General features: G+C 52.4%; 2 protein-coding genes across 2 annotated transcripts; one reads left to right on the plus strand and one right to left on the minus strand.

The window, feature by feature from the left end:
• Nucleotides 1-332: 332 nt before the first annotated feature.
• Nucleotides 333-16,546, plus strand: FBXO41 (F-box protein 41). Its single transcript, XM_090139919.1, has 13 exons — nt 333-868; nt 3,254-4,174; nt 6,569-6,797; nt 7,312-7,391; nt 7,498-7,808; nt 7,971-8,212; nt 8,633-8,748; nt 8,949-9,101; nt 10,264-10,359; nt 10,627-10,745; nt 10,973-11,131; nt 11,562-11,677; nt 12,373-16,546. Exons 2-13 carry the CDS (start codon nt 3,453-3,455, stop codon nt 12,433-12,435), a joined length of 2,406 nt encoding a protein of 801 aa, XP_089996045.1. The 5' UTR covers nt 333-868; nt 3,254-3,452; the 3' UTR covers nt 12,436-16,546.
• A 733-nt stretch (nt 16,547-17,279) lies between these two features.
• CCT7 (chaperonin containing TCP1 subunit 7) lies at nt 17,280-27,668 on the minus strand. Its single transcript, XM_031588128.2, has 12 exons — nt 27,521-27,668; nt 25,860-26,013; nt 25,628-25,734; nt 25,099-25,224; nt 24,140-24,192; nt 23,501-23,672; nt 22,165-22,329; nt 21,567-21,755; nt 20,829-20,926; nt 20,251-20,383; nt 18,878-19,084; nt 17,280-17,866 (listed from the first exon to the last, which is right to left on the minus strand). Exons 1-12 carry the CDS (start codon nt 27,524-27,526, stop codon nt 17,642-17,644), a joined length of 1,635 nt encoding a protein of 544 aa, XP_031443988.1. The 5' UTR covers nt 27,527-27,668; the 3' UTR covers nt 17,280-17,641.
• Nucleotides 27,669-27,689: the final 21 nt, after the last annotated feature.

Below are 27,689 nucleotides of genomic sequence, written 5' to 3' on the forward strand. Positions count from 1 at the left end.
GGATGGGGACCAAGCCTGGGGACTGTCTGGGAGTTTGGGTATCAAACACAGGAGCTCAGGAATCACAGCAGGACCAAGTCGAGGATTAAGCTAGGATGCTCGGGGACTGTTTCAGGACCAAGCCATGTTTCTTGCACCCACGGATGGGGGACACAGCGATGCAGATGCCCACGGCCACACGCCCATGGGATGCTGTGGGGGGGTGCTGAGGGTCGATCCCAGGCGGCTGCTGCCGAGGGCAGGGAATGGCTGTGGGGGGCAGAGGAGAGGCAGGGCGGGCAGGAGGGATGCGGGTTGGGGAATGCGGGTGCCGCATGGCAGCGAAGCCCGGCGGAGAGCCCGCGGTGTTCGTGGGGAGACAGGCAGAGGGAGCTGTGCGGGAGGAAAGCAGCAGCGAGCGGCACTCCGAGCTGCAAAGGAGGAGGAGGCGGCGGCTGCGGGCGCTCCATCCCTCCATCCTTCCGTCCCTCCTTCCTCCATCCCTCATCCCTCCATCCATCCCTCCATCCTCCTCCCGCTCCCCATGCGCAGCCCCCCCTGAGCCCTCGCTCCCTCCTCCCAGCGGGGCCTTCAGCCTCTGCCCTCCTCCTCCTCCTCTTCCTCCCGCCCCTCCCGCTCCCCCCTCAATCCCCCCCCCGCTCCCACTCCTTCCCCGGCCCCATGGAGGTGCTGTCCGCGGGGAGCCGGAGGCCGGGGGCCCCGCATCTCTCCTCCCCGACAAAGCCCTGAGCCGCTTCGCAATCGCAGCCTTTGTGCACTGGGGCGGGTGGGCGCTTCCTGAGCCCCCCCCCCCCCCACACACTTATCCTCGAGGATAAGGGAAAAGGGAGAGAGATGCTGCCCTCGCCGGAGGAGCCCGGAGAAGCAGGTATGGGGCAGAGGATGCTGAGCTGGGAGGAGGTGGTTTGTCCCCAAAGCAGGGGGGGGACGCGATGGGGACAAAGCTGGGAGGAGAGGGGGACCCGCTAGTGGGATTCAGCCATCCTTGCCCCCACCCTGCCTTCACTGCAGCCCTAAGGAGGGGGACCGGCATCCTCCACCCTCCTTCCACCAAGCAGCTGGGGATATCGATGGTCTCTTTATTTGATTTTGTTTCGAGGGGGGAATGGGGAAAGAAAAGAAATAAGGCTAAACAATGCGATGAAAGGCTCCATGATGGATCGCAGGTAGCAGCACCCGAGCAGCCCACAGCTGTGGGGGTTTTCTGCCATCTCTGAGAGCGCTGCTCATCTTAGGTGGGGGGTGGGGGGGGGGAGGGAGGGAGGAGGGAGGGATGGTGGTCCCCTTCAGTCTATTTTTGATCGTTATTTTGGTGTGGGAAGGAGGAAGGTTTGTATGGACCCACGGCCATGCCCAGGGCTGGGACCATGCGGCGTTCAGAGCAGCCTGGGCTGGATGGTGGCTCAGGGCTGGAGAACACAGAGCGAGGCGGGTTGGTACCCTGGGAGACACGGGCAGCAATCCAGGCCTGGAATATCAGCACTGCATGATGCTGTGGCCCCGGCCCTAAGGGCAGAAAAATGCTTTATCATCCCACCAAAGGCGACTGATGGAAACCAAGTTCCTGTTGGCTTTGTGTTGGGTGGGCTCCGGCTCACCCAGGAGGGGTTAACCTGAGGGGATGCGTTTTGTAACGACCCCAAAATACAAACCGGGCCAGCAGACAACTGCAGGAGCAGCCAGGCAGCTCCATACATCCTCCCAGCACATCCCTGGTGTGGTTTATTATTATTATTATTATTATTATTATTATTATATTTTGGCATGGATTTCTTTCCCTTCCTGATTTTTCCCTACAAGAAAAATGGTTTGGAGGGATGTGTTGAGCCACCCTGGGGATGAGAATGGGTGAAGGTTTAGTGATGAATTATCCTCTCAAAGTTCCATGGTTTTGGGGTATGGAGGGGTCTTAGGGTGATGGGAATTACCGTTTGCAGGATATGGCAGGGGATGTTCCCACACTGGGTCCCCATGGTGCTCTGGGGAGGGAAACCACCATGGTATCTCTTTGGGGTAGAAACATGCTGTTTTATTTCAAGCTGGAACACCGTTGTCAGGCCAGTGGTTTCACGCATGGTGACGACCTGAAATATTTAAACCAAATTCCTCGAGAGAGAAGGAGGTGATAGACGGCTGCTCCCAGCCCTGTGCAGTGCTGGTGGTTGGGTTTCAGCTGGCTTCTCCCATTTCCCAAGGGCTTGGTTGCCCCTTGATACTTTGGAGGGTTTGGGAGCAGGGGATAACCCCATGGAGACCCTCCCTGCAGCACTGCAGCGTAGGGGTCCCACAGCCCTGGGGGGGGTTTTGAGACCCAAAACCTCATGGGGAGAAGGGATCCTTCATTTTGGGATGTCCCATCTCTATATCATATCTTTGGGGGGAACCTGGGTGTTTATGTCCAAGCAGCAAACAGGCCAAACCTGATGGGTCTGGGTTGGTCTGGGGGGAAAATGGGATGGAGGAGCATCTGCTGAGCCTGTAGCAAAGAGGGAAAGGGAGAGGGACAGCCAAGCACCCATGGGGTGATGCCATCATAGAAATGGGGACATCTCCAAGGCAGTGATGAGACTTAATGGTTGTGGTGAGGGGCTGAAGAACTGTGGAAGATGCGAAATCCTGATGTGAAACTGCATAGGCTGATGTAAAAGGACTGGGTCACCCTGTGCTGGGAGGAGATGAGACCCATCTGGATGCTGGGATGCTCCTTGGGCTGGAGCTCCCTTATACCACAGTGGCTCCTTGCAGCACGCTTGTGCAGGAAGCACATGGAGCACCTTTCAGCAGCAAGCTAAGGGCTGATGGACAGAGATTTCCCATGGTTTGTATGACTGTAAATCCTCCCAATGGCTGTGAGCTTTCACAAGGGTTGTGCACCTTCCAAAGAGCTTTGGATTTTCCCAAGAGTTGTGCATTTTCCCAAGGGTTGTGGATCTTCCCAAGGGCTGGGGACCTTTTCAAGGATTGGGGATCTTCCCAAATGTTGTGGGTCTTCCCAAGGGTTGGGGACCTTCCCAAAGCTTGTGGACCTTCCCAAAGGTTGTGGATCTTCCCAAGGATTGTAGATGTTCCCAAAGGTTATGGCTCTTCCCAAGGCTTGTGGATCTCCTCAGGTGTTGTACACTTTCTTCAATGCTGTGCAATGTTCCCAGGGTTGTGTATGAGTGGAGGGATGCAGACAGGGAACTGAGAAGGACCAAGGAAGGACTTTTGGGGCCCATCATCCCTGTGTCACTAACACCCCTCTCCCTTCCAGTGCCCAGCACCACCTGATGCTGACATCCCACAAGACTTGCTGGAATCCCGCTCCTGTCCCAGCACTCCCACCCCACCATGTGGAGCTGTGACCCCACCATCCAGCATTCCCCAACCCATTCTCCGCTCCACCTGTCCGTCTGTCCTGCGCCATGAGCAATGCTGCACGGTTTCCCTGCATTGGAGCACGTAGCTGAGGGATGGCCTCGCTGGACCTGCCCTACAGATGTCCGCGGTGCGGGGAGCACAAGCGTTTCCGCAGCCTCTCCTCACTGCGGGCACACCTGGAGTACAACCACACCTATGAAACCCTCTACGTCCTCTCCAAGACCAACAGCATCTGCGATGCCGCCGTCTTCCCACTGGCCGCCGACGGGGCCTTGTTGACACCGGCTGCCCGGCGGGACTACTTTGAGAGCACCTCTTTCCAAGGCAAAGAACAGCGCTTCTCCTGCGACCTCGTCCCCGCCGAGGAGTTGGAGCCGGCTCCATCCTCCTCCCCTTCACCTCGTTATGTCCACGAGATTGAGATCCCATTGACTGAGATCTTCACCCGGGGCAAAGCTGTGGCTCCAGCCCCAACGCCGCCAGCCGCTATGGATGCAGCCTACGAGGAAGGCTTGGCTCGCTTGAAGATCCGCGCCTTCGAGAAGCTGGAGGTGGACAAGAGGCTGGAGAAGCTGACGGAGGAGGTGGAGCAGAAGATTGCCTCGCAGGTTGGCCGGCTCCAGGTGGAGTTGGATCGCAAGAGCTCAGAGCTGGAGAAAGCCAAGCAGGAGAGCCTGAGGCTCAGCCGGGAGAAGCAGGAGCTGGAGGACCGTGCGTCCGAGCTGTCCCGCCAGGTGGATGTCAGCGTGGAGATGCTGGCCTCGCTCAAGCAGGACCTGGTGCAGAAGGAGCAGGAGCTCACCCGCAAGCAGCAGTGAGTGCTTTGTTCCTTGTCCGTGCTGTGGGGTGGGAGGAAATGAGTCCTGGTGGAGAGCCGCAAGAAGACCAATGCTGTCACCAAACAATGCTCATTAGCACCATCCCTTAGGTTTCATATCTTCTTCCACTTCTTCCATGTAGATCTGAGCTCCTCCTTGTTCATGACCAAGCTCTCATGAGAGATTGTGTCGAAAGCCACCAGAGTCCCAGTCCATGGCCAAACTGGGGATACTCGTGGCCATCCCATTGGGGATGCTTGTGGCCAGCTGCAGGACATGGTAGTGCCCATGCTGCTCCAATGGGTGTCCCCCAGGTCAGGGCTGGATCACCCCTTTGGCCCAACAGCTGAGTCATGTTTATGCTCATGGTCGTAAAAACGAAGGGCACACCCTGGCCATGCCTAATTCAGGATTGTTCTCCCAGAAGGAGTGGTGTAACCTGTGTAGTAATACCTCAATTTGCTGTTCAAAACTGTGGCGTTGCCATCTTCATTTTCATCCCATGTTGCCCATTCAAACCCCTCTTCCCACTCCAGTGCTGTTCCAGAGATTCCTCCAGTCAAGCTTGGGATCCTTTTGCCCATCAGAATCTATCAACTAAACAGGACCTTGTTACAAAAGAGTTTCTTAGCAAAGCTGGAGGTCGTGGCAGTGTCTATAAAGTCCGTGAGGATCAGGTTAATGAGGGCAGTCACAGTTGTGCTGGACTGGGAGCACTGGCGGGATTCCTCAAGGACCTGTCTTGATCCTCAGTGTCTTTTACACATTCATTAATGATTCTGAGTCCAAAATAATGACTACAGGTTGAAAACAGTGTTCGTGTCCACGGGATTTGCTGATGTTAGGGATGGTCCTGGGGTGCAGAGCAGGATGATGCCAGGTGCTGCATAAGGACAATAACTCTTGGTTGGGAGGTGTGTGTGTGCAGGACAGGAGATTCAGGGGCTGCCATCAGTTGCACCATGGGTGTTGTCCAGAGGCATCTCTGGGATGTGCAGCAGAAGGATGAGAGCCAATGGCATGGACAACTGAGCAGGGCCTGGAGGGATGTGAAGCAGATGGAGGTTGGCCAATGGTTCAGATGTGGCTTATTCAGTTCATGCACACTGTTGCCCTCTAAGAACCTAGTTTATGCACCAAAGCCACCCCTTGGATTTGCATCCCCTTAGAGAAGTCCTCCTGCCCATCCACCATCCCATAGATCTTCTGTGACCACAAGATCCCCCTGGCTTAAACGAATATTTCCAGGAGGATTTGACCAGCTAGGAGGTAGGAAGCTTGTAGCACCCAGTGACATCCCAGAGCCCTCGGTGCAGGCTGGTGACATCCACTGCTTGCAGCCTGTTTGCACCTCAGCTCTGCTGGCTTTGCTGAGGGTGTTTTTCCACCCGTTCCACGGGAACAAGAGATGCAAGAGATAGCCATCAGCATCTCCTTACACCACCGGCCACGTGCCAGCACCCCATTTGCTTTCCAAAGCTTTGGGGCACCTCGCCAGGAGCCTTCCCAAATTATTGCTGGTGAGCTCACTATGCAAGCAGCAGGGTTAGGAGCAATTAATTGGTCATTAAATGGCAGTTAATAATCGATGGCATGAATTGTATCTCTATGGGCTGCCTCCTTTTCTTATTTCTCTTCGTTCTCCGGTTCAGCTCAGTGCATGAGTGTGGCCGGGTGTATTTGTGTTTCCATGGTGCTTCTGCATGCAAGTGTGGCTCTGCATGTAAGTGTGTGGGTGTGCTCAGCAGCTGTGCATGCCTGAGTGTGCAAACCTGCATTTATGGGGCACATGCATTTGCAGGGATGTGATGGTAGTGTGTTTGATGCATATGTTTATAGGACTGAAGCAGCACCTCAGCAGAGCAAACCTCATTTGCCTGAGTCTGTCCATTGGCTCAAGGCTCCCAAGCTCCTTCTAATTAACACATTAATGACAGTGCCTATGAGGCTCTGTACCTTCTGGGCATACCAGGGTATAAAGCTGAGCAGGATTCAGATTCCCATAAGGCTTTTTCCTTAAGTCTGCCCTTCTCACATGAGGCAGAGTATTTTTCTCCATCATCATGCTACGCCATCACCATCCGTGCTACACTGTCACCATCCTTCTCCCTCTGCTCCATGGCATGCCAGGCCCCAGTCTGCTGGGCTGTGCATCCCAGCAGAGGCACTGGAGATGTTGGTTCCTCCAAAATGAAGTGGTCACATCCATCCTGCATGCAAGAGCACCCCCTGCCCCCCTGTATGCCCAAATTAGCCCCAGATCAGGCTGGTGGCAGATTGCAAGGCACGTGAGCATCCCTGGCCAGTTGCATGATGGAAATGGAGTGGGGTTGAGTGGAAGAAGACGCACTGAGCGGGGATGAGTGTCACGCACTGTCCCCCTCTCACAGGGAGGTGCTGCAGATCGACCAGTTCCTGAAGGAGACGGCTGCCCGCGAGGCCAACGCCAAGGTGCGCCTGCAGCACTTCATTGAGGAGCTGCTGGATCGGGCAGACCGGGCTGAGAAGCAGCTTCAGATCATCAGCAGCAGCTGTGGCACGACCCCGAATGGCAGTTTGGGACGCTGTGGCACGCCAGGCGCTAAGGCTGCCGGCCGACCGGTACCCACACGGGCACAGGCACGACCATGTGGCTTCTCTGGTGGATCTAAAGGGTTCAGTGGGGAGGCATGGGGGGCACCCATGGGGATGGGGGGGATTCATTAATGGTCTTGGTTGGTGTCTGGTTGCTACAAGCAGTGAACACGGGCAAAGCAAGGGGGATGATGCCGGAGATGCATTTGGGACAGCCCAAAACATTGGATGAGAGGTGATGGTTTCAACGTGCACCAGGGGAACTTCAGGTTGGGTACTAGGAGAAATTTTTTCTCTGAATGAGTGGTGGGTTAGGATCAGGGTTAATGACAGGCTGCCTAGAGAGGTGGGAGAATCACTGTCTCTGGAGGTATTCCAGAACCATGGAGATGTGGCACTGAGGGACGTGGTTAATGGGCATAATGGGGATGGGCTGGAACTGGACTTGATCTTAGAGCTCTTTTCCAACCTTAATGACTCCATGAGCCTAAGTCCACCTGTATTTCTCACATTTGACGGATTTCTCCACGTTGGCTCCTTTTCTCATTTATCCCTACAGAGAGAGCGGCACCCAGGGCTGGGGGCAGCTGTGCACGGCCCCTATGCCATTCCCAACCAGCGCTCCTCTTCCAGCACTGGGTGAGTGTCCCAATTGGGTTTTTAATGGGACAAAGGGCTCGCGGGAAGGGGACGCCCACCCTTGGGGATGATGATGAGCACTGAGGTTGGATATCACCAACCCCAGGGCTTCGAGCCGGGCCAAAGCAGTGTCACAAAGCTCAGGCTGCTATGACAGTGACAGCGCAGAGCCGTGTCCCACCGACGACACCGCCGATGGACATCCCTACGCGGCACGGGACGGTGGTCGGGGCTCAGGGCTGCGGCGTCAAGCCATCCAAAATTGGCACCGCAGACCCTACCGCAACAGCACGGAGGGCGAGGAGGGCGATGTGTCCGACGTGGGATCCCGCACCACTGAGTCAGAGGCTGAGGGCTGGGAGCCAGATGTACCCGGGATCGCTGCATCCCGGCCTGCTGGCAGCTGTCGGCTGACGGGTGAGAGTGCACTGGGGGGGCTCAAGGATGGGGAGGATGCATGGGGGGATGGGATGTCACTGTGATGGGCAACGGCAATGTGCGTGGTTTTCGGTTGTCCTTTTCCTCAACTCTACATGGAGCATTCCTTTGTTGATGGCACTGATGGCCCCTGTCCCACAGCCAGGTCCGAGGGGGCTATGAGCAAGGGGGGCCGGCTGGAGAGGGGCAGCCCAGGTCACTGCAGCGAGGTGATCAGCCCTGAGATCCTCAAGATGCGGGCAGCGCTCTTCTGCATCTTCACCTACCTGGACACCAAGACCCTGCTGCGGGCGGCTGAGGTGTGCAAGGACTGGAAGTTTGTGGCCCGGCACCCGGCCGTGTGGACACGGGTGCTGCTGGAGAATGCCAGGGTCTCCTCCAAGGTATGGGGACGGGGGTGGCACAGTCTGGGGTGAGACCACAGAGGTGTCCTTCTTCCAGAAAGACAAAGGCCATTCTCCTGGCTTGCGTTTTTTGCCCATGTGTGCAGGGTTCCTGGCGTCACCATCAAAGGGACATCAGTACGCACACTGATGGGTGCACTCATGCATGGGTGTTTGTGGGCATGGGCTCACCTGTCCTCACATTTCCACATTGTACTCACATCCACCCGTAGCTCTATGTGTAATTTTGTCCACGCATGCCCTTATGTATGCATTTTCACCAACTCATGGCAGAAACACCCCTGTGTGTGCACATGTACACTACAGGGTGTGCACAAAGGCCTCCCCTGATAGCCAAGGGTGGGTGATGTGGGACATCACCAAGGATACCCCCCCGTGACAGCCACCCCTGTCCCCCAGTTCCTGGCCATGCTGTCCCAGTGGTGCACCCAGATGCACTCCCTCACCCTCCAAAACCTCAAGCCACGCCAGAGAGGAAAAAAGGAGAGCAAGGAGGACTACATGAAGAGCACGCGGTGAGTCCCCGCGGCCCCGGGCATCCCCAGCACCCTTTCAGAGCTGATGATGTCCCATAAGCACCGATGGCCCCTCTCCCCCAGTGGCCATTCACCACCCAACAGCTCCCACTCTGGGTTTTGGGCACCGACACCAACACCCACAGGTCACATCACTCTCTGTGGATTTCCAGCACCTAATTCTGCCTCCATCCCTGCAGGGGCTGCCTGGAAGCTGGGTTGGAGTCCCTGCTGAAGGCGACGGGCAGCAACCTGCTGATCCTACGCATCTCACACTGCCCCAACGTGCTGACAGACCGCTCGCTCTGGCTGGCCAGCTGCTACTGCCGGGCCCTGCAGGCTGTCACGTACCGGTAAGGATAGCACACACAGATCCTGCAGTTCCCCACTGGGAGATGACAGGGAGTATCCCTGCAGTGTACTGGGAACCCTCTGGTGCCCTTCACTGTGTCAAGCATGACACAGACTCATCTCTCCATGTCTCCAGTCCCAGTGTACTCAAGGAACAATGAAAGGTGTTCCTATAACCATCATGTTCTTGCATGTTCCCATGTAGTCATTCCCCTTGCTGGTCCATTCCCACCATCCTGTTACCCATCTGGCTCATTTGGAGGCTGGGGTCTTGATACAGGGACACTGCTTTATGTTGTGAGAAGGGCAAAGGAGAAGAGGAGCATCAAAACTGGGTCCCAGTGAGGTTTCACCTGATGAGGTCACCATCTGACTGTCACCATCTGATGAGGTTTCCTAATGGGGACTAGGGCGCTTTTGGTCCATCTGTCTGGGGTTGGAATTAGATGATCTTTAACACACCTTCCAGCCTAAGCCATTCTATGGTTCTATGATGATTCTGTGACTGTCCTGAAAATGAGGAATGGCTCTGCTACAGAATCACAAAGACCTGACTTGTCCTGGAGGATACCACAGGCTGCTCCTCAGGCTTGGCCACTTCTCAAGGTCTTCCAAGTCTGCTCAGAGGGCTGCCTCGTGTTGAACCAAGTGAGCTTGGCTGCAGCTCTTGTAACCCCACACTGTGAGACAGCCTGGTGCCACCAGGTTTAACCCAAAGATTCAGCCATTGCCCTTCCAAAGGCGTTAGAGCGAGTCCAAGCTCCTGGCACATCATTAACCTGTGACTCTGACTCATGCTCTAATTAACCCGTCACACTCACGAGGGGCTCTTGGCAGGTGCCTTCAGTGGAATGTGTGAAATGGTCACGATAACACCCACTGCTTATTTTTAGGCTTGTCTGAAGTTTTAAAGTAGGTCATTCCAAGTTAGAAAGTGTGGCCTCAGTCTTCAGGATGGAACAGTAAGGAAAGGCTTGGGTTGGTGATCTCAAGACAGCTGTCTCTGATACTGATCCTCACTGCCTCTTGTCTTTCTTGACATTGCACATCTGTAAGCACCATTCCTGATGAAAATGGTTGTGTTTTGGTTATACATAATGACCAGCTCCCAAGGCAGCATCACTGCCAGCTGGGCCCACCAGGTATGTTCTGTGTTCATTCCAGGAGCTCTACAGACCCCGTGGGTCATGAAGTCATCTGGGCCCTTGGGGCAGGCTGCAGGGACATCATCTCTCTCCAGGTTGCACCTCTGCATCCCTGGTAAGAGCCACACTGGGCTAGTGGGGTCCGTGCTGAGCACGAGGGGACCACTGGGATGGGGACAAATTGGGTGCCAGATCCACCTTGGTTTGTGGGATCCTTGTGAGTTGAACAATGATCCTGAAGGACATCTGGGGGATCAGGAGCTTAGCCCTATCCCTTGCTGCAAAGATGGGGAGCTGTTGAGTAAAGGCACCTCCTTCCCAAGACAGAAATGTTTTGAGGAGACTGAACATTGAACATCAAACATTTTCTTCCTCTCCCCAGCCAGCAGCCAACACGTTTCAGCAACCGCTGCCTTCAGATGATTGGGAGGTGTTGGCCACACCTGAGGGCGCTGGGCATTGGTGGGGCAGGCTGTGGTGTCCAGGGCCTGGCATCCTTAGGTAGGTGGCTCTCCTCCATCGGGACAGGGAGAAGGGAATCTTGCTGAGGGCACTGTATACTCCTGGGAGATGCTCTACGATGATCTCAATGGGCAAGCCCATTCCAATGACCATGGGTGAACTTTGCTCCTCCCTGCTGCCACCCATCCCTCCTAGCACTCCACACCCATCAGCTGTCCCCAGCCCTTCCCCACAGGGTGCTGACAGTGTGTTCTCTGTCCCTCCAGCCCGAAACTGCATGAGACTGCAGGTCCTGGAGCTGGACCACGTGGCAGAGATCAACCAGGAGGTTGCGGCAGAGATGTGTCGAGAGGGGCTGAAGGGGTTGGAGATGTTGGTGCTGACCTCCACACCCGTCACCCCCAAAGCCCTGCTGCATTTCAACAGTGAGTGCTGGTGGAGGAGGGACACAATATTGTCTATTGACTAAAAGGCCATCAGATAAAAAGATCTGGTCGGGCTTTCCAGCCCTACTGGGAGGAACACTTCATTGACACTGGGAGGTGCTGGGAACTCTGCAGTGAAAGGTTTTTAAGGGGAGACTCAATGCCCCCCTCTCGAGGATGGTTCAAGAAGAGCTGGGAGAACACCCATCTGGGTGGGATAAAGTTTCACAGGGAAGAGGTGGGGCTGATGAAATAGGATAGGACAACTGGAATCCATCATGGAGGTGGGTCATCCATCAAGAGTAGGTCTACTCTGTCATCAGGATGAGGTTTCCTCAAATATATAGAGACGGGTTGTAGGGTAAATCCCAGATGTTGGGGAAGCTGTCCCCACAGTCGTGGCAAATCCAGGTTGTGTCTTTGCTCCCAGGTGTGTGCCGGAACCTGAAGTCCATCGTCGTACAGGTGGGCATTGTGGACTACTTCAAGGAGCCCCACAGCCCCGAAGCCAAGAAGCTGTTTGAAGAAATGGTGAACAAACTCCAGGTAAAGGATGCTGGTTCCAGGTCACCCATGTGCCAGCAGCCCATTTCCCTGTGGGACCTCGGATTAGCTCACTGGGGATATCTTGAAGACATGCTCTGCTTCATAAACATCCTGCAGCCAGCTGGGTTCCACAAGGGCACAAGGTGCTAGATGGAGGGCAGGACATGGGGACATGTTCAGCAGCACAGCTAGGTGAGCTAAGATGGTTTATGTGGTCCATGCTCTGCTGAGCCCACATGCAGGAGCAATGGTGGGCAGCAACCCCAACCCACATCCAGCCCCAGCCTCAGGGACACACTATGGAAAAGGAGTTTTGGAAGGTCCTCCCTTGCCCACCACCACCACGCCATGCAAATCCTGCACATCCATGTCATGTGTCACAAGCTATCTCTGTCCCCTGGAAATGGTTGGACTTGATGTGGTCTTTTCCAGCCCTAATGATTATATGACTCTAGGATTCTATGCAGTTCTATGAAAGATATTTTTAACCAAGCAGAAAACAAATGCAGAGTTGCTTCAAGGACATGGGATTAGGAGGCACTGAGGCCGTCCTGTGAGGAACCAGGTCTTCATAGGATGTAGGTGGTGGGGATGGGACCCATTCCCATAGTTGCATGCAAGATGCTCTTCCCTTGCTGGACCCATAGGACCAGTGCTGGCTCCCACAACAACCCTGCCCTCTGCTCCTCTTCCAGGCCCTGAGGAAAAGACCCGGCTTCTCCAAGATCTTACACATCAAGGTGGAAGGAGGCTGCTAGACCTTCAGGGAACCACAAAGCACATTCCCTCTCCTGCCCCGTGGAGCCAGAGGCCCTGCACAACCAAACTCACCGCTGCTGCTCCTCCGTTGCTCGGAGCTCGGAGATGCCAGCCCATGCACAAAACCCCAAACTCTTGCAGGCCTTAGCGAGCAGCCGGCGCTCGCCCCAGGGCCGACTCATGGACGTGTCACGGGCAAGAAGGTGCTACTTATGGAAATTTTCCAGCTTCCAAAGGGGCAGGTCCATGCTGTTTCCCAGGAGGGAAGATGGCTTCAAACCCCACGGCTGCTCATCGCCAAGGATCTTTGTTTAGGGAATGCCTTTTTCTTGGAACTCTCTTTTTTGGGGGGCTGTTTGTTGGCATGGAGGCTGAGGATGGCCCAGCCCATCCCCATGGGCTCTTTGCAGAGCGCTGTGCTCAGTGCATCACCACTGGAGTGTCCTTGTTCCTTCCATGGGCCGGTGGTTGTGGGGTGGGAATGGCCATTCCTGCAGGGCTCCCGCTCACTTTCATTTCATTTATTAGAGAGGAGCACCCAAACGTGGCTAAATGCTGCCCAGAACTAGCAGCTACCACAGCACGAGCCCAGATGGCAGAGCTGCATCCTGGGGCTGTAGGAGCCAGAAGACATTGGGAACAATGGTTGCTCTCCAGAGATCTCCATCCTCTCCACTCAACTCTTCTGCCAAGGCAATAAACCACCACATCCCACATCCTCGTCCACCGGGAAACATGGATCACTCTCCTGTCCACATCAACATCCACCACTTGCTCGCTCGAGCGAGTTGCTGTGTGGAGAGAGGAACTGGCATGGGATTCACCTTTGTCACCTCATCGGGCAGCTTGACAGAGAAACCTTGGCCAAATAATCCTGATACCTAACGCAGCTGGTTGAAGTACCAGCCTGACTGCCCTGGTAGAGCCCATTTCTATGTCCACAGCTTATTTTATTTCTATTTTTTCCTTCTGGCTATCTTCTTCCTTTAAGGACGTTACCCCCTCTCCCCTCAAACACTCATCTTTTTTTCCAAAGGAAAAAAGGCTCTTGAAAGGCAACCAACAGGGTAAGGCGTCTCCATCCTCTGTCCTGGTAAGAAGATGCCAAAGGTCCCCAGGCCATGGGGAACACTTGTCAGAGCACTGCCAGCAGCAAGGACATGTCCTTAACCACAGCTCCCTGCCACCACACGCCCCAACCAGGTGTGCTCAGAAGCTGAAAGAAGTCAACTGGGAAGAGCAGATCTGGGGAGGATTTTCCTCTTCTCCTGGGACACTGCTGAAGGTTTTGGTGCCAGTTGGCTACAAGGCTGCCCATGGTGCATGCATGGCTGGGAAAGCCAGCTCTTCCCACAGTATCTCCCCATCCTGCTGGGTGATGGGTTGCCAGGGAGCATCTATAGACTCATTCTGGTACCACCATCCTCAATCACATCATGAAAGCATCAGACGTCAGCCTGGAGCTCCCTCCATGCTGGGAACCAATAGGAACCCTGAAAACACCCAAATCACCGAGGCTGGTGGTGGGCTGGGGGCAGCTGCTGCCTCTCCAACCCCAGAAGACCATTCCACCCACTCCTCACCCCATCCATGTTGTCCCCCCCCTAAAGCAGGGTAGGGTCACATGCCTTTTTTTGGCTGTAACCCCTGATTTGAAGCACCTGAAGTCCCCCGCTGACAGCAGCCTTCCAGGAGAAGGCTGCTCCCTGTACGCACCAAACTCGGGAACCCAAAAACTGCCTGTGAGAAACTACCACGTCCTAGGGACAAGATCCACCAGGGGTTACCTCCACCCCAGGGAGGCCTGGACATGCATATTCCAGGGGCAGAAGAAGCAAGGGATGTCTTGACCAGCAAAAAAACACCAACCACCAAAGCTTTGGCCCTATGTGCCACTTTGTCACCATCCCACAAGCGTGGCCCCGGTGGAGGTATCACCATTGGAAGCAGCGCAGAGACTTTGTGAAATCCTCTTCAAAGAAACAAAGTAAGTATTTATTTCTATAAAAAACAAAGAAGGAAAAAGAAAAAAAAAAAAAAAAAGATTTTAAAGGAAAACAATATACTCCGCATGTTTATACGCTCTATGCTTAAAGACTATCCCATGGGAGAGCTGTGTCTGAAGACTTTGCAGCCACGGAGCATCGGAGGGTGACTCGGCCACGTGTGATGTCCCCATCCCCCACCTCCATGAGGGTTTTGTCACAACAGAACAACCTCACCCCACATTGGTGCTGAGATCAGACCAAGCCATCCGCCTCCCCTCGGTACCTTCCCAGAAAGTCAGATTTCTGGCTTAGCAAAGCCACGTTTTTTACCAAAATCCCATGTAATGAGAGGATCTGAGCAAGCTCAAGGCTCTGAAGATGGAAAATGAGCTTTTTCTTCACCTTTCTCAGTGCCTGGGTTTGGTTGTCTCCCTTCTTCCTCCTCCTCTTCTTCAGCTGGGGATGGAGGTATCTGACACAGTGACAATGGTGGTGATGAGCCCTGTGTCACTCCAGCCCTCGCAGTGTCCCCTCATTGCCCAGGTTGGTAATGGCAATTAGCTCATTAATGGCTCTGTATTACTTCCACTCATTGATGCCCTGATGGTTCTCTCCCCATCCCACCAGCGTGGCACCACTGGGTGCCCATGCACACGGGTTTCACCACCGTAGCATCACTCAACCCCATACCAGACCCTAGAGAAGCCCCTCGGGGGCTCTGCGATGACAATCCCCAGCAAATCCAGGGGTCCCAGGGAGAAGAAAGGCGGTAATAAGCTTTAGCTTGGGGTCCTGGCAGCTTCCCACAGTTTGGAGGAGCTCCTTCTTTTCTTGCCCAAAGTTCTTCCATAGCCAATATTAGCAGCATTCTTCTCCTGAACTTTGGGGCTGGACAGCGGTCTCAAGAGGAACAACACCAGCAAAGCTTGGGGGCCAAATCCATCCCAAATCCACGTTTTTCTGCCTCCCTCACGTGTTGGGTTTTGTGTGCACCCATCAAGGAACTGGCGGCATGGAGCCATGGCTGGGGTTGGCTCCATCCAAGGATTTCAGTGATCAAGCAAACTAGGCTGGTGGCAAGAGAAAAATATCCAAAAGGTCAACAGGGCTCACAAGTCAGAAGGCACAGGACTTACATGGCCCAAAAGGTCTGAATTAGGTTTAAAAACAAAACAAAACAAGCCACGAGAAATATTGATAAAGGCTCCTCTCAAAGCAGTTCTTTCAGCTCTAAGAGGAGCCAAAATGAAGCTGGCAACGTGGGAGCTGGCACATGGCTTCTGCCTATCATTTTGGGTTGAAAACCTGCAGGTTCAGGTGGAGTAAAGCATTTGGGAGCTGGTGCCAAATGACAAAATGCTTTAAAAAGAATTGAAGAACGGGGAGCAGGGTGACATTAGCAGCTGGAAATGGCTTGTTGCAACCAAAGCGCAGCAGGATGGTAGCACAAGGAGAGCAGTGGCAATGAGTGACTGCCACAAGGCAGCAAAGAAATGGGAGAACTGCCCAAAAGCAGGAAGATGGGGTTTTCTGATCCAGCCCCAGGCTGGGGCCGGGGACAGGCATGTGCAATGGTACAGGTGGGTGGAATTGCTCTAGGAAGCGAGCACAGCAACGCACATTGCTTTGAGATAATCAGAGAACACGTTCCCTGATAGACAGAAATCCAGAATGGCAATCGTTTCCCTCAAGCACTTCTCCTGGTGGCAGCTCAGTCCCAGAGAGCTGTGTCTGAGGTGCTCTGTACAGCGTGCCCCCTCCTGGAAGGTAGCGAGTTGGCCTCCTAAGTTATTTTTTTAACTCTATATAAATCTAGGTCTATTTTAGTCTTTCGCAGCGATGTGCCAGTGTCTGAAGAACCAAACATCCCTACCCCCTATCCCACAGTCACCCTGACCCCAATGCTCAGTGTGCTGGAGAAGGGGACACGGGGGTGGCCTTGGGGGCAGCAGAGGTGGCAGAGGTGTCCCCAAGGAGCTGCTGCCCACCCGTGGTTTTAGCACTTTGGTTGGTACTATCACCTGTAGACGCACTTTGATGTTGTTGCTTTGAAACTTTGCCGAGTGTAAACAATGTGTATTTAAAGAATTACAGGAGAAAAAAAAAAAAAAGAAAAAAAAAGGTGTAAAGAGCTATTTCATGATTCGGTGTTGAATAAAGGCTCTCAAGAACGAGGTGGGGGTCTTGGCTCACACAGGTGGCACAGTGAGCACAGGTCAGTGCTCACCCTGAGTGCTCAGTAAGAAACCAGTGTCACCAGTCACCCTCAACTCAGGGCTTACTGGAGGCAGAGTCCTCCTCCTAATTCCCTTTCTCTTGAGGGCACCACCTCCACTCCCCAGCTCACGAAGCAAGTTGAGATATCACTGAGCAGCATCAAATAAGTGCTAGTCGTAAACGGGAAGGTTGTGGGAGGTGGGGATGGCCTCTTCTCCCAGTAGGCGATGGGGTTAAGTTGTACCAGGAGACATTCAGGTTACAATTAGGAAACTTTTCTTCTCTGAACAAGCAGTCAGGCACTGGCACAGGATGCTCAGGGAGCAAGGGGGTCACTGTCCATACAGGTGCTCCAGAACCATGGGGATGTGGCACTTGGGGACATGGTGAGAGGGTTCAGGGGGGTGGGTTGGGAATCTTAGAGGTCTTTTCCAACTTGAAAGTGAGTGATTCAGTGACTCTATGAATAAATGCAGAGATAGATGAGCTGTGTTAAAGCACTGCCATGCACTGGGAGTCAGCTGGGAGTCAGTCCTGTTTCCCAGCACCATGAGTTTTACAAACAGAGCAGAGAACAGTTTGCAAGCTACCCGAACCGCAAGCTGCTACCTCAGAAAAGAAGCCAAGCTGGCCACCAAAACTCTGCCATTGTTTTATTGTATTTGAACCTGGGTTCAAAACCCCCAGCAGAAAAACATATAAATATCAACCAACCCCAGGCACACCCACCAGTCTTGGAGAGGGCTCTGCTCAGCACAAGGTGAGCCTAAAGGCATCAGTGCTGGGCAGGAAGGGCTGGGCCACAACACCTCACAGGAGGCTGCCGCTACCAACGCCAAGATTTGACTCTAATTAAACAAGGCCAGCGATTGCCTGCAAGCCCTCAAAATGACCATCTGGTAAACGGCCTCTTAATTAAAACTAGGAACCAACTCTTTCCCAATTTGCACGTTGGAGGTGAGCGCCAAGCCCTGTCAGGACAGTGCCACGAAGCGGGGTCTCAGTGATTGTGGGGTCTGCCCCGACCCCGGCCCCGACCACCAGGTGGGGCATCCACTGTGGAGCGAGGGTTCTTGATGGTCTCATCTACTGACACAATAAGACAGGCGGCCTCAGAGGCGGCCGTCAGCGCGTTGATGCGCACAATGGCCGGCTCCCACACACAGGCCTCAAAGTTATCGGCGATGTCCTCGTTGTTCACATCCACACCGTACCACATGCCTCCCTGTGAGAGAGGAGGGAAGAGGGCCTGGTTACACAGCACAACAGGACCTGAGGGCAGTGCACTGGCAAGCAAAGACATGCAAATGCTTCAGGAGAGGCAGAGAGCAGTTTGCAGTATTCTCCCCGAGTTTTCTTCCTTCATGTGAGGGGGTGAAGCATCAGTAGTTAGAAAACAGTGCTTAAAATGGGAAGTTTGCTCCACTTCACAAAGAAGTCATAGAAGACTTCTTGACTGCTTTCCACCTCAGCACTGGATCACAGAATGGCCTGGGTTGAAGAGGACCACAGTGATCACATATTTTCAACCCCCCTGCCATGTGCAGGGTCACCAACCAGCAGACCAGGCTGCCCAGAGCCACATCCAGCCTGGCCTTGAATGCCTGCAGGGATGGGGCATCCACAGCCTCCTTGGGCAACCTGTTCCAGTGCTTCACCACCCTCTGTGTGAGAAACTTCCTCCTAATATCTAACCCAAACCCTCCCTATCTCAGTTTAAAACCATTCCCCTTGTCCTATCGCTATCCACCCTCACAAACAGCCATTCCCCCTCCTGTTTATACGCTCCCTTTAAGTACAGGAAGGCCACAATGAGGTCTCCCCAGAGCCTTCTCTTCTCCAAGCTAAACAAGCCCAGTCCCCTCAACCTTTCTTCATAGGAAAGGAGACCTTCATGAAGAGACAGTGATCTCAAGCATTCAGGACCTTTAGTCTGCAGCTCCTCTGGAAAACACATCACAGAGGCAACTTTTATACTAATTACCTCAATGTTTAATATAGAAGCCTCCCTCCTGACAAACGATGCATTTTTAAATAGCAAATCAGAACTCCCAGCTCTAAAAAAGTCATCCGACAGCTGTGATCAAAGGGAAAACATATCACTTCCTTTTATAGAAACCTGCCTCAAGCCTACACTGGATCTGAAAACAAACCACGGCATTTAATGAAGGAGGACAGGAGCCCACCACAAATCCAACCAAAGGACACCAGCTCTGCAGGCTCTCCCTGCACCTACCTGTGCATGCTTGGCCCGCAGCTTGTTCAGTATGTTGGTGGCATCAAAGCCAGCGTTGTCACAGAGCTGGCGGGGAATGATCTCAAGGGCTTTAGCATAAGCACCTATCAGCAGCTGCTGCTTGCCTGGAATGGTCCTGGAATAGTCACGGAGGTATTTGGAGAGCTCCATCTCTATGGCACCGCCACCAGCAACAACAGAGTCGTTCTGGAAGAGAAGAGAAAAACAGGCCATGCTCACTCTTTGTTGCAGGAAGGGGGAAGAGTAGAAAAGCCTCCTTTCCCAAAAGCCTACAGCTTTTTGGGGTAATGCACATACATCATGCCAAGGGGAATCCATATTGCCCAGCTGCTGCCATCCCTGCTGGAAGCACCTGCCAGCTTTGCTGGGTGCTTCATAAATAGGTCAAAAACCTCAGGTGGCCTCTGCCAGCAGCTCCTCCCTGCCACCTGCAAGCTAGGGGGATGGTGTTCACTGCTGTGCTAGCAGACCTCAGCCTCCCTCATGCTGGACAAGCTTCCCTCATTGTTCTGAAACATTCAGAACAGAAGAGATTTGCAGCAGCACTCAGCAGCCAAGTTCTGCTACTAGTTATTTTTTTCCCTCCTTATCTGCTTCAGCAGAGAGATCAGGATGTTCTTTCTGAAAGCAAAGCAGTTCCAAAAATCTTGACATGCTTCTTCCCATCCCCTCAGGGCATTTGAGCTTAAAGAAAAAAAAAAATCATCCCCACACATTACGCACAACCCAGAAATACCCAAATGTAGAGAAGAGCCATCATGTAGGACCAGCAACTCTGCAAGTACAGCATAGTCACATGGGCCTCAGGCTTTCCTCTTGTTGTCACCTGCCCACTTCCACAGCAAGGGGACAGCTGCCAACACCTGCCCCTCCCAGAAGTCACCAACAGATGCAGCAAGCAGCATGAACAGGCACACATGAGATGGAGAAGCTAACAGGCACATTAAATCAGCCCTGCTATTCCCACTGCACACCCGCTCAGCGCTCCCAAAAGACCCCATTCCCCTTTTTGGTGAAGGTGTTTACAGAATACACCACAATCCAGCAAGCACGGTTAAGTAACAACACTTTAACAGAGGAGACAAAACCAAGCATGCCTGAAAAGCAGATGGCAATGCTGCAGAGAGAATTCTGCCACAGCCAGGAAACAGCACTTGAGTTAATCAATTAGACACTGCTTGTCTGCATGCTCCACTCCACAGGCTGAGAGCATTGGGTTTCTCCCAGAGAGACCTCAGCCAAATGCTGAGGTGTGAAAACATTGCTGGAAGGAGCTACAGCTGTGCCAGGTGTGATCAACAGCCTCGGTGCCAGCTCAGCCCCAGCAGGGAAGTACTTCTGCTGGCCCTTACCTTGATAGCTCTCCTGACTATCATGATGGCATCGTGCAGGGACCGTTCTGTCTCTTCCATGAACTGCTCTGCACCTCCACGCAGGATTATCGTGCAAGTCTTTGCCTTTGGGCAGCCCGTGAAGAAGTTATACCTGCCAATGCACGACACAAGAAGGGCTAAGGCAATAGAAAAGCAGGCTGAGCACCACTGGAACACTACATGGGGACAGAGAAATTCCTTCCAAGCCAGATGCATGGCTGAGCTGTCCTACCCCACAGTGACCCTAACAGATCTGGAGCTGAGCCAGGCAATATACAACACCCCAAAAGGTGTTGCTTTAGAGTTATGAATGAAAATACCACTAAGCCTTCTATAGGGTACTAGAGGAATAAAGAAACATAAATGCATCTAAAAGAGGTAAGACTTAAACGAAAGCTTATTCCTCAGGCTCATGAAAAGAATTAATGATGCAATCTTTGTTTTTGCACCGTCATCCTGAGAGATGCTCAAAGCTGCTAATGCTCATACCCCAACTTTCCAAACCAGTATCACCAGTGCTCTCACAGGACTGCGGACTCCCTGCTGGCACTTTTTACCTGTCTCCTCCAATCTGAATCTCCTCGAAGAGTTCACACCGGCCCAGCACATCATCTGACAGGGCATTCACACTAGTCTGAATGGAACCGCCGCAGGCCTGCAGGGGAAGAAGATAAAATGTGGCATGACCAGTGTTGACAAATGAGACAAATCTGCCCAGCAGGCTCTCACTCTTTCAAGGCAGCCCAGCTTTTAGCTGATGCAAAACCACCCTGCAGGATAGATTCAGAAAAAAAAACACCTTCTACTTTCCTCTCATTGTGCAACTAGGCAGGCTACCAGCAACAGAAGTAATCCTCGACAGCAAAAGATGATGATGATACTACTAAAAGCTGACTCACAGGCTCCAGAGTCCAGCAGCTACAAAAAGGTGGCTTAAGGAAAATCAATGCCAGCAGAACAGACAAGGAGCAGGGAAAATAAACTTCTACCAGCATACAACATATAGACTCCCATACATTTCAGCACCAAAGGAAAAAAGGCAGCATAGGTGCAATCAGCCTGCAGTTATTCATTCCACCAAGAAATAGTTTTGTCAGTATGCTGCAGTTCTACATCGTAATCATTAGGGAAAAAAATAGAAATAATTTAAAAAATCAGTGTTCTTTTCATTTTACATCCTTGTAAGGAACAGTGCGTTCATTAACTGATGGCTGTTTTGTTTTGGGAGAGGCCTGACCAGCCTGGCACCATTCAAGCTAAGTCTAAAGTCTTTATGCCAAAACAAGGCAGCTCACCATCATAGTTCTCTTGAGATCTTCCTCTGGGACACGGCCAGCACAAAACATGTCTCTATCTGCAAAATACTGGGTGGCTACATCACCAATAGGCAGCTTGGACAGGACAACTTTGGCTCCAGACTTATGGATTTTGTCTAGTTTGTCATACAGGATGTTCCATTCAGCATCCACGATGGCCTGGTAATCCTAGCAGGCATGAGAAAAAACAAACACACATTACATAGGATTTGTAACAGGACTGCAAATGCCACCCCACAGCACCAGCCAAGGGAGAGCTCTTCTAAAGCAAAGGCAGCAGTAACACTGCTCCACGCAGCCATCCACGGCAGCCAACTGCTTTCTCAGAGGTCACTGTATTTTATGACAAAGAACCACACCTGTTCACGTGCTTCTAGCAGCAGAATCAAGGATACAGAGGGGCTGGGTGATCCGAGTAAAAGGTAGCAATATTCATACTCTTCCCCCAGAACAGACAGCATAACACACCAGGTATCTCCAGGAGGGAAGATGTGCACATGGCAATCACAGGGTGCCAAGCTCCCTGACAGCCCAGCAGACACCCAGGAGGGGGACAGGCTCCCATTTCAGCTCTTACCTCCACTGTGTTTACTCGGACCTCAGCGTTGTCCTTCTCAGCTTTGAGCTCCAGCTCCACATTCAGCAAGGCAATTTTGGGAGACTGATACTTCTTAGGCTGCATTTCAAACCCAGCATAAGAAAATGTCTTCTTAAAGGCAACTCCGGCCACCAGCTGGGAATCCTTGAAGAGAGGGATATTCGTCAGGCTCAGCCTCCTAGGGTTTTCTCAGCAGGGTTAATAACTCCCAAAGGAAACTCCCTGCTACAGAGTCCTGATTTACAAAGCTTCCACCAACAGCTGCCTCCTTTGATTAACCCACTTTTGAAGCAAATAAGCAGCAAATATTTTCTCTCTGTTCACAAAACCAGCTTCTATCATCACCTTTCTATCCCTCAAGACACCATAGAAAAAGATGCTATTCACAATCTCAAGATCAAGGGAAAGAGCAATCTGTTCTCTCTCTGATGTCTTTCCCATTTCTGTCCTTTGAAGACAGATACTTCTCATTCACAGCCCTGCACTTGAGGATGTTTTTCCATGTGTGAGTGCCCTGGTTTGCTTTCACAAGCTCTGCAGCAGGACAACCTTGCCCAATGCTGCCCCCTGAAGTGAACAAACAAGAGGCCAAACCTACATAGGATACAGGGGGGAGAGAGCATCACACACCAGGCTCTCCCACAGCCCCAGATCAGCTTCCGACCTGCACATGTTAGATATTCCAGCACTGTGCTTTGAAGCAGAGACAACTTGCCCTGCCCACCACTAGAACAGCTCCTTCCCAGAATTCTCTTTGCATTTTTTCCCACCCCGGTGCTTGTGCATACAAGTGGAACTGTACAGTTTTCTGACTGTCACAAAAAATACTTTTTTTTTTTTTTTTTTTTTTGCAAAGATAGAATCATAGAATGGCCTGGGTTGAAAAGGACCACAATGTTCATCCAGTTTCAACCCCCTGCTATGCACAGGGTCACCAACCAGCAGACCAGGCTGCCCAGAGCCACATCCAGCCTGGCCTTGAATGCCTGCAGGGATGGGGCATCCACAACCTCCTTGGGCAACCTGTTCCAGTGCATCACCACCCTCTGTGTGAAAAACTTCCTCCTAATATCCAACCTAAACTTCCCCTGTCTCAGTTTAAGACCATTCCCCCTTGTCCTATCACTAATCCACCCTTGGAAACATATAAATGGTGTTTGGATCACCAATGATTTATGCTGTGGAGGTAAAGAGGTAAGAGTGTTTTGCTTTGGTAACTCCCCAACAGGTGTTGTTATCAGGCTGCATTTATGCCAGTGTCACGTGAAAGGAGCTGTAATCACTGCCTCCTATCCCAGGTCCCAGCAGAACTTACTTCCAGAGCACCTCCTTGCACCTTCTTTATTCCAATCATTTTGAGCTGCAGCAAGTCATCCAACATCATGACAGCATCCACAACCATCTTGGAAAAAAACTCCTTGCTCTGGGAGATCAGCTTAGAGCTCAGGGCTGTGGCTGCACACTTCTCCAGCAGGCTCCTCTGCTCACTGCAATGGGAGAAAAACAAAAGGCCTGATCTTGAAATTTTAATGGAGGTGTTAGTTATGGTCTAATCAAGTAGGACATAGAGCTTAAAACTTAATCTGAATAATCATTTCAATAACATGAATAGCTTGAACTGCAGTTATTCAACACCTGAATACTGATATGATTTTCGGAGAAGCATTGAGCATTTAACACCGATTTCAGCAAAAGCCACATCTCCATTATCACCTGAAAAAAGAAATCAGGCCACTTATTTCAGTCCTTAGCTTCCCCTACATGCACGTGGAAACACTGGCCTACATCCCTGGCTGCAGTGGCAGCCCAAGGAAGAGCACAGCATCTTTCCCAGAGGAGCAGGAAATTCCAACAGCCAACTCCACCGTGGGGCCAGAGCTGCTCATCCCAACCTTGAGCCTCAGACAGCAGACGGCAGAAAGGCACAACCAGGTTATCCATAAAGGAAACTTACTCTTTATCTTCCTTCTTCACCGAAACAGCAATGTCTTTGATCTTGTTTACAGCCTGGTAAAACACAAACCAACAGCTGGATTAATGATTCATGCTTGTCAGTTGATCAGATCTCCAACTCCTTTTTGTATTTTATGCTATCTTTCGTTCCCTCCTTCAACATCACTGCAGTTTCAAGTGTTTGAGCTATTTCATCCCTTCCACTACAGCAATTTTAAGAGTCACCCAGAAGCGGCACGTAAAGTTCAAGCATATTTACCTGCAACCTCAGACACAATCCAAGCAAAAATCGCTCAGATTCCAACTGCTGTAATACTTCCTGCTTTAACGATTCCATGCTAAATGAATCACAGAATCGTAGAACAGCCTGGGTTGAAATGCACCACAATGATCACCTGGTTTCAATCCCCTTGCTGTGTGCAGGGCCACCAACCAGCAGACCAGGCTGCCCAGAGCCACATCCAGCCTGGCCTTGAATGCCTCCAGGGATAGGGCATCCACAACCTCCTTGGGCAACCTGTTCCAGTGCTTCACCACCCTCTGGGTGAAAAACTTCCTCCTAATATCTAACGTACACCTCCCCTGTCTCAGTTTAAAACCATTCCCCTTGTCCTATCACTATCCACCCTCGTAAACAGCTGTTCCCCCTCCTGTTTATATGCTCTCTTCAAGTACTGGAAGGCCACAATGAGATTCCCCCAGAGCCTTCTCTTCTCCAAGCTAAACAAGCCCAGTTCCCTCAACTTTTCTTCATAGGAGAAGTGCTCCAGAGTAGTTTCCTCCTTTTTACACCATAGAAAAACAACTTTTAACAAAATCTGGTGGGACTTTACTGTGATTCTTGCATGTTTAAAAGCCTTCTAACCCAGTGAGAAGGGAAAAAAAAAATGGAAAACGGGAAAACAGAAAAAGAAGACCAAGCAGAGCTTCCCCATCCTGCACACACCAGTGCTGCCTTACCAGCTGTGTGGCTGTGCGGAAGGCACGGATGATGATCTGAGGATGAAGGCCTTCCTCCACGTAGGGCTTCACCTGTTTCAGGAACTCAGCAGCAAGCAGAGTTACAGACGTTGTGCCATCACCAACCTGCACAGATAGAACACTGTGTCACCTACGTAGTGCAGAGGCTTCCAGAGGAAAACAGATTTCATAACTCTTTGCTTACAGAACTGTGGCTGGCTCTTTCACTGTTCTTTCAGTGATTAAGAACAGGCTGGGTTCAGACTGCACGCTGTTTGAGGGTACAGTGAGGTCTCCCATCTCCCAGCCACCTTTGTTCATGACATTTTGCATTCGTAAAATCTCTAAACCCTTCTACCAAATCTGGCTGAAAACTCAGTCAAGCGTTTTAAAGTTATCACAGAAGAGATGGTAGCAATAAAGAAACCAGGATAAATAGCACCACACCACAGGTGAGTCTGACTCCTTAACACAAAGAACACACAGCTGCCACTGTGCTGCTGCATCCTGTCCGGGTTAACCCTCCTACCTCTGCATCCTGAGATTTGGCAATGTCCACCAATGTCTTTGCAGCCGGATGGACAACATCGAGGAGCTTCAGGATGGTGGCACCATCATTAGAGATTGTGGCTTTGCCTAGAAGCAATTCAGAAAAGAAGCTAAGCCCCAAACAAAGTCCTTACCATCTTGAAACACACAATCCCAACACCTAACAGGTTTTTCCCAGCCTTGTTGAAGAGAGGCTGCTGTGCAATGCTCACCCCTGTCATCCACAATGAGTTTGTCCATGCCCCGAGGTCCCAGGGTGGTGCGTACAGCCTCGGCGATCACCTGGCAGGCATTGATGTTGCTGACGAGCTGGGGAATCCCCTGTGAGGTGTCAGTGCCCTCCTTCAGCAGGATAACTGGTGTTGGCTGAGGAGAGAACCCAGAGCAGAGATGTTACTCCAATCTTAACAAGCAGCCCAGCAACTTCACATTGCACTAAAAGACCAGGAATAAAACCTGCATCCTTCTTAAGTCCCTGTGCTTAGCAGATACTACCCACACAGCCCACTTTGCCTCCACCACATCAAGGCAGGGTGTCACATGCTTCCAGAGCATAACTGAAATTCACTCAAGTGGCACTAACACACACCCCAGGATCATACTGTTACTGTCCACAAACCAACTAAGCTTGGAATCACAGAATCATAGAATGGGCTGGGTAGAAAAGGACCACAATGCTCATCTAGTTTCAGCCCCCTGCTGTGTGCAGGGTCACCAAACAGCAGACCAGGCTGCCCAGAGCCACATCCAACCTGGCCTTGAATGCCTCCAGGGATGGGGCATCCACAACCTCCTTGGGCAACCTGTTCCAGTGCGTCACCACCCTCTGTATGAAAAACTTCCTCCTAATATCCAACCTAAACCTCCTCTGTCTCAATTTAAAACTATTCCCCCTTGTCCTATCACTAAAGCTTCCTTCCCTACAGCACAGCCCTGTGAAATCCCAATTTCAGCACCAGACTGGAAAGGACAGACCTGTTCAGCAGAACAGCCACAACAGCCCTCTCCCCGTCAGACCTCAAGCCACAATCTACACATCACCACAGATGCTGAAAAATGCGCTCACATTGAGCACATGGTAGGTGAACACTGTCAAAGTGGTTACAGCTGGCTGACAGCAAACTGTGGTGGAGTCAGCTCAAGCATACAGGTAGGGGCTATAAAATAACAAAGGCTACAGCAAAAGCTTCTGTGCTCCAGGAGAGCATCTGCCCTTTGCATTAAAATGACCAGGCACGCCCTGCAGGCAAAGCTTTATGTTCAAGCACTGCACGGTTTTGTTAGGTACCCAGATTTAAGTAACTGCATGCAGGCACAGGGAAATAATACACAGCACTGAACAACGACTGCTGCACTGAAGAGTGCTGCCGTGGGCCTGGGGTGAGCTGAAAAGGGGTGTGAGCATCACCACCAACTACACCCCGAAAACATCTCATGAAAGGAAACACGCCGGGTCTTTCCACACCCCTGCGCCCCGCCTGCTCCCCAGCAGCACTCACTGCGGGGGGCTCAGAGCAGGCACAATGAGAGACCTCCACCCTCTGTTCCCGGACTACAGCTCCCAGCACGCACCGCTGCCCTCCAGGCTGGGACCCCCGGGCCTGTTCCCTCACACAGCCCTGGCCCAGGTCAAACCAAGCCCAAACTCAGACCCAGACCCAGACTTAAACCTAGGCCCAAACCCAGGCCCAGACCTAGACCTAGGCCCAAACCCAGGCCCGCCACCTCCATCACCCCCCAATCCCCGGCCATCCCGCCGAGCCGAACGCATCGGCACCGCCACAACCCCGCCCACAAACCGACGGAGGCTGAGCGGGCAGACGCCCAGCAGCACAGCACGGCAGCGGGACGGATGGCGGAGGATGGCGCTCACCATCATCTCGGCGGCGCTCCTTTCTGCCGCTCCCGCTGCTGAGCCAGGCGCGTACCCACAATGCACCGCGCCGCCCAGAAGCTTCCCTGAGGGCGGGAGGGGAAGCGCGCGTTGCTAGGAGACAACTTCCGGTCGCGCTCTATAATACAGGCGGACAGAGCGGCCGCAG

The sequence above is a fragment of the Phasianus colchicus genome, chromosome 4 (genome assembly GCF_987193195.1).
Source record: "Phasianus colchicus chromosome 4, bPhaCol1.hap1.1, whole genome shotgun sequence".
NCBI lineage: Eukaryota > Metazoa > Chordata > Aves > Galliformes > Phasianidae > Phasianus > Phasianus colchicus.